General features: G+C 34.2%; 2 protein-coding genes across 3 annotated transcripts; one reads left to right on the top strand and one right to left on the bottom strand.

Moving 5' to 3' along the window:
- Positions 1–1,353: 1,353 nt before the first annotated feature.
- Positions 1,354–6,651, bottom strand: LOC25493570 (poly(U)-specific endoribonuclease-B). The gene is made up of 8 exons (XM_013602102.3): positions 6,340–6,651; positions 6,121–6,180; positions 5,955–6,029; positions 5,271–5,339; positions 3,994–4,056; positions 3,137–3,739; positions 2,268–2,339; positions 1,354–1,905 (listed from the first exon to the last, which is right to left on the bottom strand). The coding sequence occupies exons 1-8, from the start codon at positions 6,490–6,492 to the stop codon at positions 1,672–1,674; spliced, it is 1,329 nt and encodes a 442-aa protein (XP_013457556.1). The 5' UTR covers positions 6,493–6,651; the 3' UTR covers positions 1,354–1,671.
- A 4,483-nt stretch (positions 6,652–11,134) lies between these two features.
- Positions 11,135–19,261, top strand: LOC25493568 (uncharacterized). 2 transcript variants are annotated; one of them, XM_013602099.3, is made up of 5 exons: positions 11,135–11,468; positions 11,556–11,617; positions 13,091–13,178; positions 17,947–18,046; positions 18,145–19,261. In XM_013602099.3, exons 1-5 carry the CDS (start codon positions 11,323–11,325, stop codon positions 18,823–18,825), a joined length of 1,077 nt encoding a protein of 358 aa, XP_013457553.1. In that variant the 5' UTR covers positions 11,135–11,322; the 3' UTR covers positions 18,826–19,261. The 2 variants fall into 2 exon arrangements, with proteins under 2 accessions (XP_013457553.1, XP_013457554.1); XM_013602100.3 differs by having other exon boundaries at positions 17,944–18,046.
- The last annotated feature ends 1,491 nt before the right edge of the window (positions 19,262–20,752 follow it).

Below are 20,752 nucleotides of genomic sequence, written 5' to 3'. Positions count from 1 at the left end.
GAGGGATTGTCTAACTTTATGGAGGGAAAAGTTGAGTAACTTTAGGCAAAATTTGAAGAAAATAAGAGAGATAATGACGCTTAAAATGGAGGGTAAAAGAAGTGAGGGAAAATAAATAAAGAGAGAAATATAGAGAAAGGTAAATGAATGAAAATTGGAGAATTCAAATCGGTTTGGATACGTTTCTTGAGCTTCATTCTCACGTTTGATATGTTTTGACGTGAGAACAAAGAAGTTATATATTAAAACTTTTGCGTCAACACGAGTTTTTACCGCAAGTTTCTTTATCACAACACAGTCTCAAGCATATGCTTCTTATTTGCGATGTAGATGTGTGGGTTATACTTTTAAATTAACTTACAAAATCGATGATGAATGTAAGGATTTGATATCACGGGTGATGTTCATTTAATAATTTTTTTTGAAGTGTTAAGAGTTGAAGAGATGAACGGTTTATTCTTAAAAATGTAAATGAGTGAAACTCATAAGAACCTCAAAATATAAAGATTGGAAATATTGAGTTGAAGATGCTCTAACATACATATACATTTATTCTCCATAATTTATACATATACACCCGCTACGAACTCAAGAAAAATCACACTCATATCTTTATAGGTTTTTGGCTTTAAAAAAAAATTAAGATCAAACGTGAAATTATAATTGTCTATAAAATTTAATATTTTTAAGACAATATATAAGTCACACCAACATAATCTGAATTCTACTAATTTACTTGTGTTATGCAATTATTAATCCAATCAATGAAAATTCAAGGTGTATAAGGTAAGACCAAAAGCTAAGTACGTCGTCTAAAAAAATCATGAGATTCTCATTGTGATTTTTGTTAGATGTTAAAATGGAGGTTAGACAATTAAATAGGGACCTAAAACAGGGGGATATTGCTGTCCGTTTTGTAAAATTGTGCCAAGAAATCCACGTCGAAGTGAAAGCTATGTATTGTAGCTTCTTTGTTTTCATGTTGAAAATGCCTCCGGACGCGAATCAAATGACTAATCATTTGATCGGTTCGATAGACAAGTAGTGTAGGGCGTGGAAGCCTCCACCAGCAAAAAGTTTCTCCAATTCATTGAATCTTAAGCTCCAAATTAGATTAGATGGCTGATGTGAATGAATTTAGCAACTATGTGCAAGATGCACTAGATATTTGAGAATTAGAACACTTTTCAAAATATCTCCCGCTTAGATATTTTTGCAAGATATTTTTGGCGATGCCTTAGTAGCACAACTCAAGAAGGTGATACATATCCAAGTGAAGGAACTTATTGTAGGGTCCGGAGCTTCATCTATTATCATGGTCACAAAGCTGTATATATCACTCTAAGATTACTCTCAAGTCAGCAAAGTCAAAGATATTTAACAATAATACACAATAGCATATTGATTCAGGTTCTAAATTACAAAATAGAAACCAACTAGTTCCACTAGATTTCTTTTCAATCAGATCAAAATAAAAAAATGCATCATGTGTACTCCTCGCGATATTGTTTTACCATGGTTATGAAGTTGTTTAACAATAATACACAATAACATATCAATTATGGTTCTGATATTGCTGCCTTTACAGCTATGAGCTACAAGGTACACCAAATATGCATAAGATGTGATTTCAACAGAGAAACAATACTATCATTGCTAGCAGCTGAACATTCATGAATCTGCAATGGGGAAAACAGATCCAATTCGATCCCCAAAACGATAGCACTTGATATTAACTGGATATGGACCAATCTGAATGTGGTTATCTTCCGTACCAGCAAAGAAACACAGGGTATACAAAGCAATTTCAAATTCAGGGCTCACTCCAACCAAAGTGCTTGATACAGACTTTAGAACACCATTCCATTCAAACTGAATTGTTAAAAGCTGGGTTTCAGAGTCAGGCTGCAAGTTACGAAGGCAAAAAACATTAAAAATAATGTGGCTACAGCTCAAAATATATAACAAATGATTACCATAGCATACAATAACTAACTTAAAGAGTTCTCTATAATGAAATAAACTATGATTGAAAACTTACGAAGGCTCTCAGCATTACAGGAAAATAAGTTTGTTGTTATAATGCTTCTTCAAAAAAAAGTTTGTTGGTAAAATATTTTAAACGTGGTTTGATGTCTATCTAGTACTGTGCTGAAGAATATTAGTTTCCTGTACTATTTTAGTACACAAAAATGTAATTTCTATAATTGGAAGAGCAAAAAAAGTCCTTAGAAAATAGAAATCTAGCTTAACAGATAGTCACTCACAACTTCACCCCGTCGACGGGGGAAAATATAGCCTTGATAATCAACTGCCCCCTTTGTTTCTTCAAGGTAAAACTGCAAAAATATATCAATAGACAAAATAAAATTTCACACAATGACTAATGAAACCAAATTTATAAATTAAAGAAATAAAATATGTCCAAGTCCTCGTCTACTCATTTTTTTTTTTTTTTGGTACATCGTCTACTCATTTAATAGATTAACAAAATCACTCATAACATGATAGAACATCATTGGAAGGGAAAATTACACTGCTCCCTCGAAGTATGCTTAACTGACACGTCATAGAAGGGAGGTATGTGTAATTGATGGTAAATAATTGTCTTTAACAGGATAGAGTATGTATATGTGTCATTTAAGTACCTGAGAGCCAGTGAGTATAATTTTCTCTTAATGGCGTCACAAATGGTTAAAGAAAAAATTAAAACAAGAAAGAAACTTCTAAATAAGCACCTGTAGAGATGGCATGTGATTGGGCAAATTACTAACACAAGACATTACAAGACTACTATTTATTTGTTAGCAGTATGAACTTTGATGCTATTCTACAAGGAGCTAGGTGCCTTGGTATACTAATCCAATATGCTGTGCAAATATATCCAATACAAATGGAATTGATGCTGAATGGAGCAGGCAATATTAAATTATGATTGAAAAGAGCACCAAATCCTAAGTTAAAACACCAATATTTGGCATGAATAGTTTTTATTTATTTATGAGAAGGAATCCAACTCGGTGTGCGGCGCCTACAATGCTCACATTGTGCACCAACCACATGTGCTAGAGTTGGGTGGTATATTTGGCATGAATTGTTAATGGATACTGGACAAGAGAAAAATAAGAGGTCATACCTGCAGCCAGTTATGAAATCCAGAAACTTCACTGGTTTGTTTGATTTCTCCAACAAAAACATGTTCAAAAGCAGAAGAGGAACCAGAAGTTCCACAACGGCTATAAAGGTCAAACCACAAACTGGTCAACAATCGTTTGAAATCTTGGGAACTCCCAGATGTGATTCTTTTCGATGCAAGAAACTTGTGAAGATATTTAATCGGTGCTGTTCTACTAATTTCTTCTATGAAGGAAGCTTGCTCTTGTTTTTCTTCAGATGTGACAACCTCCTTAGATCCTTGATGTGGATTGTAATTATCTAACAGTGAAAGAAATCTAGCATAGGTAGGCTTTCTGAATACATCATCACTAACCCATGTAAACAAGCTCCCCTGAGCCATATCATCCTTTTGGTAAACTTTTTTCCCTTCACCACAGTCAATTTCATAATCCTTGCCAGGTGTCAAACGATTTAAATCCAGATCCCAGAGTTTTTCGCAAGCTCTGGATAGATCAGCAAGTTCATCTTCTGAGGGCTCCACTCTGGAACCAACTTCAACTTCGTTGGAGTATTGTTGCTCATCAGCAGGTCGTTTATAGCTGTTCCAGTTATCCTTGGGAACCTACAGCATTTGGTAAGATCCGTCGTTCAGATTCAGAATGTGACGCAGCATAAAATGTTGATGGCTTATTACATCACACATTCCGCAACAAAGCTAGCATAAAGTAAAGTTTATACAAAATATACCTGTAACAGTAGTATTAACACAAATACACTAGACAATACAAAAGTGTTTAAATTGACACATATCACTCAATATACGCCTGCGTCTGTATGTATGTCTACTTGACATTTTATTTGAATAAAAATATAAACCTTGTGTGTCTGTTTTGAAGGTTTGCCCACAGTCTGCCATCCATCGTTGTTACCTTCATCTGACTGCAAAAATAAAAAATGAATTTCATCAAAATAGAAAATTTTCAATAGAAAAACTCTACATATTGTATGTTTCTTCTGTTAAAAAAAGAAAAATAGACAGGTCCATGCATGCTTGATATTTTTTAAGTTGCTGTGCCCCCAAGAAATCTGATTTTCAAATACCCTGCTCAGTGAGTCATTTATCTTGTATATAAATATAGAAAAACTTGAAAAAAAAATTCCAGAGACAATCTTATAATTTATGCACTTGGGAGAGATTTGGATCACGAGAGTGCCAGTATGAGAGCCATATAATTTTTTTTTTTAAGAATCAGAAAATTTATTCACGTCGAAGGTGTGCAACAAACACGACCAAACTCGCGGCAAGAGAGAACAACAAAAACATGGCTCTGACATACCAGAAACCGCACTACCAGCAGACCCAGTGCCTGTTCCAACAAAAGAAAAACTGCACAGCAGAAGGAACCAAAAACAGACAGAAAAACCAGAAACAGCAACAGCCAGCTGCCGAAAAAAACAAAAAGAGGGGATTGAGGCTACCATATACACAGCTGCCTGAACACACCAGAACACCGTTAACAGCAGGCGCAGCATACCGCAGCCTCAACAGATTACCGCAGAAAACAATCTTTTGGGTTCCAACACCATTCATAAAACAAACAAGCCGTCACCTTCAACCGACTCAAAGACCATCTCCACGGCCAAACCTTGACCGCATCCACCACTTCCTCCACCGTACCAAAAAGACTATAAAAGTGCACTCTAAATTTCTAATGCCACAACGATTCCAATCTCATAACATACAAGAAACTGTAAAGTTTCATTAGGACTGATCTGTCACTATGATTGTTGAACAATTTGGTTACCTTGAATAAAAATTGATTTTATTTACAATTTCAATTTAACTAAAAGCAACAAAAAGCAGTTTTTCCCTTGGCTTGAAAGTTTTATACTGTTTTTAGAGTTGATACATCCAAACATACATTACTTCACTTTAAATTCAATATTAGCTTAATCATTTTTAAGATAATTCAAAGTAATTAGCATTTGTTAAAGTTAAGCATTCACCAAGAGACAAACTAAGTGATCATCACTTGAGATCTTCAAATATATACATTGTTAAAAAATTAAAGCTAACCTAAAACGCAGTAGTAACAGAGTAATTTAAAGGTGTAAATATTGCAAAAGTTATATGCTAAGTTAAAAGTAAGAACCTTGTTGGGTCTGTTGGAGGTGTTGAACGTTTCAGATTCATACTCCTGCTGCTGAGGACGATATTGTTCCTGAAGAAAAGTGTAGTACAATAAACATAGTTACATACATTACATCCACGATAAATTTATTTAATTATGGTTGAAAAAGCGTCAACTCCCTGGTAATACACCAAGACTATAAGAGTGCACTCTAAATTTTTAATGCCGCAACAATTCCAATCTCGTAACAAACAAGAAACTGTAAAGTTTGATTATGAATGATCTGCCACTATGATAGTTGATCAATTTGGTTTCATTGAATAAAAAATTATTTTATTTACAAATTTCGATAAAACTAAAATTGATTAAAAAGTAGTTATTGCCCTGGCTTGAAAATTTTAGGTTAAGTTGTAATGTTAAATATTGTTTTTAGAGCAGATGCATCCAAACATAGATTAATTCACTTTAAATTCAATATTAGCCAAGTAATTTTAAGATAATTCAAAGTAATTAACATTTGTTAAAGTTAAGCATTCACCCAAAGACAAGTTAAGTGATCATCTCTTGTGATCTGCAAATACATACATTATCAAAAAACTTGAAAGCTAAACTAAGATGCAACCATATATATCTGTGAAGGACAACGGAGCAGTCTAAAGGTGTCAAAATTGCAAAATTATCATCTGTTAAATTAAAAATACAAACCTTGTTGTGTCTGTTGGGAGAGTTGAAAGTTTCAGATTCATACTCCTGCCTCTGAGTCTGAGGACGATATTGTTCCTGAAGAAAAAAGTGTAGGACAGTAAACATAGTTGCATACATTACATCCACAATACATTTATTTATTTATAAAAATAGACAAACAATTCACCTTATGAGGCCGAGGACTATGACGGTTACTATTGTCTTGCCATGTTTCTACTTCCTCCTTCTGTAATAATATTAAGTAATCAATATTATTTGTTTTGAATGAATTGAGAATGCGAATAGACCTTGTTTGGATAAACAACTTAGTGTATGTTTGGTTCGACGGTGACAATAATTGATTGAAAACAGAGAGAGATGCAAACAAACAAACAAACTAACTAACCTGAGGATGGTGATCGGAATCCTTCTCCTGATCACCGGAAACAACCTCAGACCAAGAGGATCTGGAACGTTCGTCGCGATCATTATCCTGCTGATCGTGATTGTTGTTGCCGCCGAGAGCTACGTCGATCAACCCCTTGATCAGACCATCCATGTTCAAGAGACAGTTTGTGTATGAATTACTCTGACTTTGAATTGAATCTCAGATGAAAGTAATAATGAATGAGTTGATTGGTTGAAGAATTAACAGATATGGTTAGTTAAGGTAACTATATTGCCGACACAAACATAACTACTAACTAAATTGTATTCTTCTATGTCCGAAAGACAATATGAATATACAAACTTTAGTTTTATTCTTTCTTAAAAAATCTCTTCTTTTTTTTTTTTTTTTTTTTTTAATTCCTATAAAAAAGTTATCTTTTCTTTTAATCCCTTTTTTAAGTCAAGTCTTTGTATTTTTTTAATGAAATAGGTAGAATATTGTAAAAATCTCTTCTTAAAAAATTAGAATTTTTTAACGAAACATGAATATGAATTAAATATGATTTTAACTTCAAAAAATATAAAAATTCATATTTGCTTAAAAGGTTTTAATTATTTTTTTTGTGATAAATTCCTATAATATTATAAACTTTTTTGCAAAAATTTATTCAAAAATATAAATTATACATGAGTTTACTTAAAAGGAGAGATCAAAAGTGAAGATGAAGAACTTTTGGGGGATTAAATGTCAAATAAAATTTTAGAAGGACTAAGATCAAAAGTTTGTATATTTTATGAAAACCAAAGACATATTTAACCCAAAAATAAATAATATTTAAATTGAAAGATGCACTTTAAAATGGGCTAACTGTTGGATCTTGATCGAACGACCATTGATTGCAAAGAGTTTACTGCAATCACTGGCTTTTGGAAATAGTAAAAACTAATAATGGCTTGTAGCCAATAGAGTATAAGTATCACGAAGTCTACGGATTTAGAACCTCTCCTTTCACAATTGTTTCTTTCAAATCTTAGTAGATACATCAATTCAATAGTTTGAGAGATCAAAAGACAAAAACCAAAATTATAGACATGTCATCAGGGTCGTCCTTCTAGAGGTGCAAACAGCTCTACAGAGTTAAATCTCTAAAATTTTGGGATCTAAAATATTATTATTTTATATGTATATATAATGCATGTAAAAATCGAATATGTGCTGATAAGTTTAGATTCATATGGCCTAGTGGTAGAGTTGGCATTGGTCATTCGGTTATCTTAGGTCAAACTCTCATCAACCTATTGAACTATATACTTTTAAATAAAAACATAATTTAACTTTTTTGCAACATTTCTTATAATTTTTTGCTCATACTTACCGACCGTATAACATAGTAAAGCTCTAATCACAAACATTATAATTGTTCTCTCAAAAAATAGGATCAAACAAACAGTGTAAAGTTTTTTTTTTTTTTTTTCTCTTTTAAAGAAAATTACATTTTTCTATTAAGAGTCTATCTCAATTGTTTTTTTTTCAACTTATAACACAAACACGTGTCATGATAAGCGTACATATATAAGCCTGCATAAACTATTTTGTAGTAAAAGATAAGAGTAACATTAACACATATTGACCAAAACCAAGACTTAGGATACTTGTATGGCATTCAAGACCATTTTTAATGATTAAGTAGTAGTAAATATCGCATTATAACTTTAGAAGATGCATCGTCAAAGATAAAAAAAAATAAAAAATAAAAACTACCACCTTAGGATGAGAAGTCAATGATCAATTTCTTAATTACAGAAGTTACAATTACTTGTAATGAGGGAGAATACTACCATAACAACGATGTGAATTCACTTTTTTGCGGTGGTTTTTCTTTAGGCAAATTGTGATATCTTGCCTATATATAAGCTTAGTTTTGCCTTGGTTTGACACCACTTACTACCATGAATACTTGTAAACTTGCATTTTAGTTTAATATAGTTTTCTTCTTTTACTTTTTTATTTTCTTTATTTTATTTTGTTTGTGCTCTTCATTATGAAGAGTGAGTAATATTCTCATATCTTAGAATCAGGAAAGCATTTTTATGACAAACTTTTCATGATTATTCTAACACTTATCAAAATCTTAGACAATCTTCCGTTAAATGAAAATGAAGGAAGGTTGCTTGAAATATAGATAGACACAAGGATTGAAGCATGAAAATAACGTAAAACTTTTTGGTGGTGCATCTTTAATAAAAAACAACAAAAATATTTATACTTTCTTTTGCATATTTAGGGAGAAAAATGTTATCTTGATGATTACATGTATATGTGAGATCGATAATTTATTTCGACCATAGAACCGTATACTTGCAAATCATTTCATGTTTATATGTTAGTTTAGTCGTTATTTATTTATTTTTTATTTATAAAACACTACAAATTTATTCTTTTAATTTATCCACTGTTTGAGCTAGTTTAACAGTTATTTTTTGAAGGGATTTTAACGGTTATTATTAACTATAGACTAATTTATCAACTTTTATGATTCTGGTTGACTCAGGTTAGATAGATCTTTATAAATCGACATGATACAAAAAAAGCGTAAAAAAGATAAATAATCATTTTCGTCCATGTGTGATGAGTATTTACAATAGCTTTTCAATGTATCATAATTTCAAAACAGTCCCTAGTTGTGCATTACATTAGTCAAAATAATATCTAATGTTAAAATACTTCGTTAATATTGTTATATCTGCCTCTAAGATTAATTTAACATCAATAATTATTTTGGAGTGCGGTTATGGTGCATAAGGAACTGCATAAATTCAGAAATGATTTTGGAGTACAACTCACAGAAACTATTTACATAGTAAAATAGTTTTGACATAATTTTATGCAGGGTGCTGGAAATCCTTATACAAGGTGCTGGAAACCATTAAGTACATCTAATGAGTTTTAGAATACAACTTACAGAAACCATTTCTGAATTTATGCAGGGTGCATAAGGATTTCATTATGTACCATAACCGCGCCCACTATTTTGACTGGTCCCTAAAAAAACACCTATTTTGACCAACAAAATTTACAATTAAATATTGCTTTAAAATTTTAACACTGCATGAAGAGAATATTTTGTCTACTCGTGCACATAAAGAAGACGAAAATCACTTACTATTATCCTAGAAATAAATTAAGAAGTTACCACGCCACTTACTATTATCCTAGAAATGAAAGTAACAATTCATTGCATAACTTTTCGGAAAAACATGTGCAACCGCTTTCATCAAAGACATATCCCTATCGGTAACAATCACCTTAGACATATTCATCTTTGACGAAAGAAGTTTACGCAACATTTTTAAAACCCAAACAAAGTTTTCCTCTTTCTCATGTGTCATAAATCCAAACCCAACCGAATATGTCAAATCGGTTGAAGTCACCCAACTACCTCAAACATTGGCATCCTATACATGTTGGTTTTGTAGGTGGAGTCCATAACCAAAACCGTTGGAAAATTGTTAAACAACTTAATGGATGTTGGATGAGCCCAAAAAATATCTTCAATAGTATTACTTTCAAGTTGTGTTCTTGAGTAATAAGTATAGTTGTGCTCCTCCAACTTCGAGATTAGAAATTGCAACGACTTTTTGTCACCCCTATTTGCCTTCCATATTTGTTGACGTTCATTGTACACTTGCTTCACATTTGTCATGCAATGTGGTCTTTGGTTCTTCAAATGTATCAAAATATTTCTTGGAAGCATCTTGCTCTTGGTCAAGTCACGTACAATCTTCTTTTCGTCCTCCTTTAATCTACCGGCAAGAATGTGTCCTTCTAAAGCCGGCTCCATGGGATGGTTGTGAAATCCATTAAGAATGTTCAATCCCATTCCTTTGTTTGCTTACTTTGATATCCACTAATCATGAATAAGCAACCACATTTTCTTGAGCCCGTTCTCGCATGCTTCGGTTTTTTTTTTTTCGGAACTTTGTGAGTTCCACTCCTTTCACACACTAGCCGGCAACATACTTTGAAGCTTCAACATTGACGGAAGCTCCATCAATGTTTGGTTTCGCTTCAACCTTAGGCGGTTTGACATCTCCGAAATTTTCAACAAAATTTTGTTTTGTCTCTCCCGGAACATCTTCCTCGTTCTCTACCATTAGTATAATTATACAACATATAAATATGAATTAACAACTAACTAATGTATAAACATCAATGCCATGATGAATTAAAACAAAAACAAAAAAACAAAAAAAAAACAAAAGAAAAAAAATTTGAAAACTGGCAGTAGCTTCCATTTTTCGTTGTGAAAAATTTTCACTAAGAGTTCCTCGGCACCTTACTACCGAGGTTTCTGCCGAGGATTCCCATGACAGGGTTCTACGTAACTCACGTAGATACCTTTAAAATAATAAAAAAATCAATCGAATAAAATGCACAATACCTGTTTTTTTACGTCAAAAGTGTGTTGATACCTCCTATGCTTGATGCTTGAATGATTTTGGATCAATGATTGATGGAAAAAATATTGGATTCTGGGATTGGAATGGAGATGGAAAATGAAGTTGATGAAGAAAATAATGTGTAGGGGGAGCAGGTGGCTTTTATCTCATGAAACAACCCCTCGGCAGTTAACTACCGAGGATTTCCTCAGCAGTTAACTGCAGCCGGATTTCAAATTTCTCGGCAGTTAACTGCCAAGGAGGTAAAATCGTATTTTATTGGTGTGGCAGAGCCTTATCACATGTGGGAACAACAATTCTCTAAAACTTAAAACACAAACCGGAACTAGAGTACCTCGCCTCCGGACTCACAAACCCCAGCTTCACGCGGTTAAGCAAAGGGTTCGTAAAACCACTTCCCACCCTTTTTCCTTCAAATTTTTCTCTTCTCAAAAAGATTAACCCTACAATTTCGTCAAAATAAAAATAAAAATCACCCCCCGTTAATTTTTACTATTTTTCCTTCTTTATTTGAATCAACTCTTTTATTCCGCCGTTTATGGCGACGGCACCGAGCAACAATTCAACTGCGAAAGTCGGAACCCTAGGTCTAACAAATTCACCGATGTCTTCATCGGCGCCGAAATCTCAACGCGGTCAGAACAAACCTAAGTGCAAGCAGTGTGGCAATGTTGCTCGTTCTAGGTCTAACTCCTTTTTCTTTCAAACTTTGATTTTACTTCACTCGTTTATGATTTTCGATTCTGATTTTTTATTTTATTTTATTTTCAGGTGTCCTTACGAGCAATGCAAGAGTTGCTGTTCCAAGAATCAAAATCCGTGTCCAATTCATGGTCAGTTTGGGTCTTTTTGATGTGTTTTTGTTTTCGATAATATTTTTTTTAGAATGGTTTTCTTGATGGTGACTTGATTAACTTGGTTTTGATGTTGAAATTTAATGGAAGTTCAAATACTAGATATATGTTTGAGAATCTAGAGTACCGTCGTCAGTGTAAAATTATTTTACCGTGATGTTCGGTTAAATTTCATTGTTTTGCCGCATCATACTACTCGCGTAAGTGTGTTTGAATTTGATTGTATGAAGTGGCAAGATAGAGAGTTTTTATTGGCTGTCTATGTAAAATGTATTTACAGTGACGGGTGCATCTCTGTTTAACTTGATGTTTGAACACTAGCAAAAGTTTCTAGATGGTCACTTTGGCGATAATTGCTTCGCTCAAATATTAGTGTTAGTTAAATTGAAAATAAACCATTGCACAACACAAATTATTTATTATTGCGAAACTAATAAGCCAGTGGGACCATAGGGTTAATTTGGTTTCTGCCACTATCTGGGGTTAGCTACTTTGGTTTGTTAGAGGCAAAATGAAGAGACTTCATTGTCGTCAGAATCCTGATCAGAATCGTGAAAACCCACGTTTTTGCGATTTCACTCACCCTTATCGATCCAGACCGTGAATTGAATTCTGAGTTGAGTAAAATCCCTGTGAAATAGCATCAAAACATGAAATCGGGTGAAATCGTGTGATTCCATGCGATTCTAGCTCTGAGTCGTTTATGTTTAAGCTTTGTGACTCGATTGTTTTATGTTTAGGATTTGAGATTTGGTTGTTTTTTGTTTGTTTAAGATTTGAAACTTTGAGTAGTTTATATATACAATATATATATTCAGTGTTATTTTTGTTTTGGTAGGATCCTTCAAATTTGGTTGCGATTTTATGTTTTATGATCTTGCTATCCCCTCTAGATCCTACAAAATTAATTGAGTAGAATACTTTGATCTTGGTTAAGATCTTATGTTTTATGATTTTGCTATCCCCTTTCGATCCGATGCAATATCTCGATTTTGACAACCTTAGTTTCATGAGTATTTGGGTTACAAAGAACGTAAATCTTGATATTGATTAAAAAGATATTATATTTTCCTTTTTTATTCGAGGGGAGGCATGTTTCTTTTGGATAGAAGTGAAACTTATGATTGAAATAAAAATGAAACATATGTTTTAGTGGCCAGAGTAATAGTAATTAAGATACTGCCTTTCCGGTCTAGAGCTTTCTAACATGGCTAGCTTATATATTTTGAAATTGGAAAAATGCCCTCTAAAGGGTGAATCGGCTCTTGTGATGTAAGTTAAGAAAATGTAATGTAACACAAAAAAGATGCAATTATTTCAGTAAATCGTCAATCCTTTTGCAAGATTTACAATATCTGTTACTTTCTATTACTCATGTTGATATTTCCCATAATTGAAAGATCCTAACAGATTTTCATCCCCCCTCTTTTTCATGTCATATGGTGAATGTAGTGTTGAAAGCCAGTACAATTCCTGACAATACTCCATCTTCTGGTGCTGCCCCACTTGATCGGAAATCCTTTGAACCACCCCCGTCAATGTAAGTTACAAGTATCAACACCCTACATTTATATCATATTCATTATGTTAGTTTTATATCTCAAACATGTTAATCTTTATTGAAAAATAAATTTGGATGGACACTTTGTTTTTTGCGGAATAGCATTGCTATTCTTCTTTTGAAAGCTTGGCTGGACTTTGTAGTGCAGTATCTACAGTTATCTTGTATATACCTCACATAAGTCATGCTATTTGCTACAATATTGGCCAAAGTTTCAAAGGTTTATTTGTCCCAAACTCTACTGCAAGAGGTAGCAGGCGCGCACACACATTTTAATTTTTTATATTATTTGATTTGGTTGATATCTTTGTATTATTAAAATAGAGTCATAATATGCAGTTTTTGCAAACAGATATACCAGTCACTACAATTTTGGAATTTAGGGACCATTTATGGTTTATGTAATACGAGTGTAAGCGTAATTCCATGAGGCTGAGTCGAGAGCTTTCCTCTCAATCAACACACTATACAACACACGAGATAAATTTAGAGTCAGATGAGTCTAACTACCTATGCAATAGAATTTAGCAATTTCTAATTGATTAACCAGAATTAACAGTTTGAAGCCCTAGACTTAGCTAACCCTTTGTGATTGATACAATGTACTCCAAGTTCATTCTCCTGTCATCTCCCCTGTCAAACTCAGGGTGTTTTGAGGCATAGTCATCACCCTGAGTTTGGCTCTAAGGGTGCTTGGTGAGATTATTTACTACTTGGTCCAGTGCTGAAATATTTATGACAAAATATAGATCAAGTTCCACAGCAACACTTCAATTATGGCAAAAAACAGCAGTAGAGAAAGGCAGCTGTAACTCGGATAAAAGAGACCATCCACACTAGTTTTGCTGCAGTGAGAGAGCAATACCCCTGTACTCTGCCTTGGCATCAAGTCTGGCCACAATTGGTTGGCTGGTTGCTTGCTAGACCACCAGGAAATCAAGTTATTGTCAAGAAAAATGCATGCGCGTGTCAAGAAAAATGCTTGCGCAGCCTGTCATCAATATCTGAAGTCTAATCAACACCACCGGATGCCTACAAGTTGATGGGTGTAGACTGTAGAGGCAGAGTGTGGCTGTGAAAGAAGCCAATGAGTGGCAATGCCTTGTATAGGATGGAATAGAGCCTATTCCATTCCATCCTACATCACCAATCCAAATATACCTCCCCCCCCATACCCATTTCTACTGTTCATTGGAAGTTTCAGCCATAACTGACCAACCTTGTTTACTGAAAACCCAATTTCAGGTCCAGTAATGGTTTGCATATTGTAGAACTCCCACTGCAAACCTGTAAAGCTGAAGATCATTCATGGGAGAAATCCAAATCTTGATACTTTGAAGTTAGTAGACATGGGTTTCAAATCTGCCATAACATTCTTTCTAGGAGGTTGTTGATTTATATGTAGTTTGAGTCACTAACAGGGACCCGGATGACCTCTGGACTTATGGCCCACAAATAGTCAAGTTAACCTGTTAGAGTGAAAAAATCCAATATGTGCATTTATTATTAAGTTTAGAATCATAGATTGGGATTCGAATTAGCAAATCATATCAACTAGCATTTATTGCACACACGATTGTAAAGAGAGGGGGAGTTGGTCTGATTTCGACATAAGCAATCAGAGCAGGTTATGATCATATGACCACTGGGGTTCATTGCAGCCGCTGGCGGCGACAAGCTATAAAGTTTCTCTTACCTCGTTACTATTTGCTGCTGGTTGTTGTCAGTGAGGGAAAGAATTGAAATGCTATTGACACAAAATTGAGAGCGAACTTTGTTGATTGTGTGTGTTACTACGCTTTATTTACAAAGAGAAGAAACGAAAGAGCGAGATGCCCTTTTCCATACCAGTCCTTGTAATTGATTTTTGAAAAAACCCTAAAATTTCATTTAAAAATATTGGGTGTTGTCTCGTGACCTGACCCATTTTTCAGCAATTAAATATGTGCGATCTTAACGGCAGTACTATGGTAGTCAATATCGCGAGCCAACGTGTGAGATCGTGTTGTTATGCGATCTTCATAGGTCTTGTCGAGATCGCGCATGGGAAGAATCACAAATTGGCTGGAAGTGGCTGGGATCATGTGTCAGCCATTTTATCTGGTCATGTTGCACCAGCCTTGTTTTGTGGGTGAGGACCACGGCCTGGTTCTTTAGAACAACACCATCATTAAAGAAAACCCTAAAATAACACGTCAAAAACACATGAAAGGCTGAGTCGGTCCGTTTCTATCCTACTACACATTAATTTGTCGCTTTTTTGTTGTCACGTGACTGAAAGGTCACGGGTTCAAGTCCTGGAAACAACCTCTTGTGTAAAATTAGGGTAAGGCTACGTACAATACACCAAATAGTGGGACCCCTTCCCAGACCTTGCGTATGGAGGGGCTTTAGTGCACTGGGCAACCCTTTACGCTTTGCTTTCCACTCTGTTCTACAACTTACTTTCTTTTTTGTTTGCAATAAGGAATAATTGCTAATGTGATTTAAAAAAGTCAAACACATACACACTAATAACAATAAATGAGAATATTTTATGCTGTACTAGTTTTTAATTAATAAGTAAACAAATTATGTTTATTAATTAAGTAATTGTGGTGTTCTGAAGTGTTGTTTTTATGCATATACGTGAATTTATATGTCAATTTGTGAATCTGGTAGGATCTTATGATCCTTGTTATGATTCATCAGTTTACGATCTTGCAACTCCTTCCTGATCCTATGTAGGATCTCAATCTTTACATCTTTGGCAGTACCCATAGTAAGCCATACTTGTCGTACTGAAGCGTTCCCTCTCTGTACATACAACCATTAATAAAGATGAGTACCCGCTCACAGTACTTCGAGATTTCCAATGCACCGATTCTTTAGAGATTAATATTGACAATGTTCAATTATTTATTAGTGGCATACACCACTCTGGTGAGTGGCCTTTCAATCTTCTCGCAACTCAACTCCCTTCTGATATCTTGCAAGAAATATGGTGTCTTTGTTAACTCAAATGTGGGTTGTGCATAATACTCCTTCCTGTTTACATGACTAAAAAGCCACACATGGCTAAGCAAACGCAATACAACTCCTGTGCCTATTTCCTATAACTGGTCTTGGATCGGGACTTTAAACATTTTCAAGAACATGAAACAGTTTTTATGGCTCATTGTTCATGATAGTCTTCCCACGAATGTTTTTAGATCCTCTCGACTTGTCTCTCATTACACTTCTTGTTGTAGATGTGGTGCTGCTCAAGACAACTTTACATGATTTGTAAGTCTGTATGGTTGATGGGCGTATCCAGTGCAGTTTCTGTTTCACTTAGCCCCAATACAATGCTACAGAAACTATTTTTAATTCCTTGCTGGTTGGTTTGGAAATCTCATAATGGGAGTTTTTTTTTTTTCTTTTCCCGAAAGGACCGGCTTGTTATTAATGACATTAAGGCTCCTTTTGATTCCACCTTAAGTGTTTGGTTTCCAACAACAGAACGACATGAGGTTTGTTTCTGGGCAGCCTTCTTATGAGAATATTGTGAAACTTGATGTGGACGGGAGCTCATTTTTGAACCCGTAGCTATCGGATTATGGTTGTCTCATCACGAACTCCTCTAGTAATTGGATCATGGGTGTCTCTAGTAGCCATGGCAATTGCTTCAAATATTAGAAGGCACAACCGACTCCTAGAACCTGTGTTTTCAGCACACCTTGTTGGAAGGTAACTGTTGTGCAGATTGGCTTACCAAGCTCCGGGCCAGCTTGGATTATGGAATGCAAATTTGGAGTCATTATTCCCCCTGTCTATTTCTCTTCTAGCAGATGTATTAGAAGTTTAGATAGTTAGTATGTAGTCCGAGTCTCTTCTGTTCTTCTTTTCCAAGTGATAAAAAAAGACCTTACTAAAATTATTGTTCCTGATACAAATGTAGATTTGGAAGGTCTCAGTTATAGAAAGTTGGCTTCTAATGTTCTTATTAGATAAAATCTTAAACATAGCTAGTTGCAAGATCTGGAACAGCAGAGTTTCAAACCAGACTCTTTCTGTGTGTATGAAGTTGAATGTTGGAAACAATTACAAGATTTGAGGTTTTGAAAATGTAGGTTCTCAGATACTGATTTTTGTAGTCAATTACCTTGTAGCCAACCTAGGTTTCCATAAAAAAAAAAAAAAAAAACCAAGCATATAGGGATTTCCATGTATATATAAAACCTTGTTGATTATGTCACTGGAGTTAAGAAAGTTACTGTGGCATTAAATTTGATGGTAACTTGTATTACTCTTTCAATTTTATCCTTCAAATTATAAGAGAGAAATAATTTATCTTTCTCATGACAACACTTATCGCTAAGTGGCTTACTAATGTAAAATAATCAAGGGTACTTGGGTAAACAAATAATAAATGGAATGAAAATTTTGAAAGGGGTTTTATGAAATGGAACAAAGAAATTTCACAAGAAAAGTTTGATGAAAATGGCATATATTCAGGCCTGAGGGGAGTGTTAATATTATCTGGTTTGGTTGATATCTAGCACTCATAGTCTGTAGAACAGCAAACATGATCTGTACCTTTTGTAAATAGATGTATCAATCTCTAAAATTTAGAGATTTAATAATTGTCTGTAATTTGTGATTTATTTGAACTTCCAGTCTGTTCTGGTAGTATTTATTTCTAATTCCTTGATTTATTCAATTATATAATCAGATTTCAGATTCTTATATTTTTCCCTGAGGATCATTTTGCTTTTTATATCAGAAGTGCAGGTAGAGCTGCGTCACTTCGACAACTTTCCAATAGTTTTGCTCAGTTCAATAATTTGCATCTTTCACTTCGATCAAAGAAGCCACTAACTAGAAAGGTACATGCACAATATATAAACTAAGTTTGGTTGAGTATAAAACTTGTTCTAGCAAGCTGTATGTTGGTTGGAAGTAATAGCATTGTGTCTGATTACAGGATGCTGCAGCTATCAATGAATGGAGATTTTCCAAGTTAAAGGAATACAAGGAGCGAAATGTTGATGCAGAAAATGAAGCTTTTGACCGATACATGCAAAATGTAGATTTGCTGGAAGAAGTATTATCTGTGAAGCAGTCAGATGAGGATGTGTCTTCTGCATCGGAGGCTAATCAAACTTCAACAGAGAACAGTGAGGTAATGATCCCTGGGTTAAAATTGCAACTAAGGTCAAACTCGACGAGAAGTGATGGTGTTAGAATAAGAATAAAAAAAACTGTAGATGATGGATTGAAGAAGCTTAAGTGTGCTGTAGATGGTGACAGCAATAATGAAGAAATCGATGAAGTTAGTGAATCTTCGAATAAGAGAAAGAGGACCGAAAAGTTATCAGCTATAAGTGATCTTCTGGACAAAATTAACAAAGCCCGAAGTGAGGAGGATTTGCAGTCATGCTTGGAGGTGAAGTTACAGCTTTTCAATTCAGACGAAGACTCTGCTATGGTGCAACACACAGACAATGAAATGCATCAGAATCAAACTGCTGAAGGCGATGCTGTACCAGCAAAAGAATTGGATTATTCGTTACCAAAATTGGTTGGGTCCTCTGAAATTGATCAAGAAACTCTCAACATCATTGACAAACACTTTTCTTCTCTTGAGTATGTGGAGCAGTTATGAGGTTAGAATTTTTAGTGGTTAAAATTTAGCTTCTGCAGAATGAAGAAATCTAAATGTTGTATGGTATTATTCAAGGAAAAGGCTATGTAAAATTAGAATTAGGCAAAACGGAAGCCAAACAATGTCTCTAAAATCAGAACGTATCCATTTTTTGAATTAGTTGGATCGTGAACTTGTTATATTTTCAGTTTAATCATGATGTGATTCAACTGAAGTTAAACAGAAAACGAATCAGATGAACTAATTTAGTCATGATTCGAAAAGAAGTATCACTGATTCAGTTCGGATGGCCTGTGATGAAGTGAAGTCGTCATTAGTTTACCATTGTTATTGCCTAATTCTGGCAGAATTCTACAATACTCTGATACATCCAATTGCGGGGATCTTGTTTATATTTTTGGTATTTTATTATTAGATTTTTTTAATAACAAGTTCATTGAAGTTCTATGCTTTTATCTTGAAGTTCTAACGCAAATTATGATATATGGATATTGTTGTCACAATATATTGTTAGATTAAAAAATCATTTTGATGTCACAATTTGTTTTGAAAATTGAAGGCTTCGTGGAATTTTTGCCAATATCACTAATTTTTTTTATTGTATATACTTTGTGATATCCTTGTCATACGAATTCGAATAACGTGCATTCGGTGCTACTACTGAATACTGATGATGCACTGCGATAGTGTGCAATAATAGCGTGAAATACAATGTACTATCAACTCTCTTTATGGCCTGTATCTTTAGGCAGATCATGGTAGGTATTTTATTTCACATTCTAGATTGGAACTTGAGGAAATAGTGCCCATATTCATTTTTCAATTGCAATCCAATCCCGGTTTTCTAGCTTAGATTGTCTTGTAGTTGAGCGTAAGCACCAAGTACAAACAGCTGTACAGTATTGGTGAATAGAGAATGGGTGAGTGACTGTGCTGTGGGGTATTTTGCTTTTTGGGAGCTGAACTTTGAGGGAAAGGAACAGTAAGTAATTTCTTCCTTCAATATCACAATAGATTAGCTTTCACAGCTTCATGATGAGAATAATCTCAACTTCGATGTTTATTTAAGTTGTAACTTGAAGTTCTTATTTCTTTCAAGAGTTTGGTTTGGTTTGTAGGGATTAAATTAGTGCTTATTCTACTCTACAGACTTAGCACTACTTAACCAACTTAGCCACACCAGTTAGATTTTTTTTCCGAAAGGTTAGCGACACCAGTTAGATATAAATGGTTGAATTATCTTGCGTAAATAGTTTGTGTTTATTTCTCTTTGAATAAACATTTATAATGATATTTTTTAAAGAATAAGATCAAAGTTGTAAGTAATGTACTAGTATGTGATTTTATATTGTAAAAAATTATTTGCCAAAAGATTCATTCTGATTTGATCATGCCAGTGGGAAGAGCTCTCTCTATCCGACTTATCTAAACTTGACTTTTGAAGGGAATAAGAGAAAGCTGTTGCTTACATAAGTTAGGGGCATCCTCGTTGGGCGAAAATAGCTTAAAGCAATAATAAGATGATCAAAAGTATGCAAGTACATATTCCTGCCTCTATAATTCTTTTCCTCTGTTCACCATCTTAGCCCTTAAGAATGAAGAAATCATTTACTATACGTCCTTTGGCTAACCGACAAAAGGAAAATACTTTGAAGATATTTTTGATATTGCGATGAATTTGACAAAATTAAGGTGAGCCATCGTAATTTTTTGCACCTTCAACAAAGTTACGGATACAACCATGAGTTTATCTAATCTACTCTAATGCCAAAAAGAACCGAGTTTATACAAAGTTACGGATACAACCATGAGTTTATCTAATCTACTCTAATGTCAAAGAGAACCGAGTTTATATGGATATATATTTCATATGACATGATTATTGGGGATAAAACATTGAAATGAGCATATAACTAACTACCTACGT

The sequence above is a fragment of the Medicago truncatula genome, chromosome 4 (genome assembly GCF_003473485.1).
Source record: "Medicago truncatula cultivar Jemalong A17 chromosome 4, MtrunA17r5.0-ANR, whole genome shotgun sequence".
In the NCBI taxonomy this organism is placed as follows: Eukaryota; Viridiplantae; Streptophyta; class Magnoliopsida; order Fabales; family Fabaceae; genus Medicago; species Medicago truncatula.
Note: the sequence above shows the minus strand (reverse complement) of the source record. Positions and strands in the feature narration are given on the sequence as shown.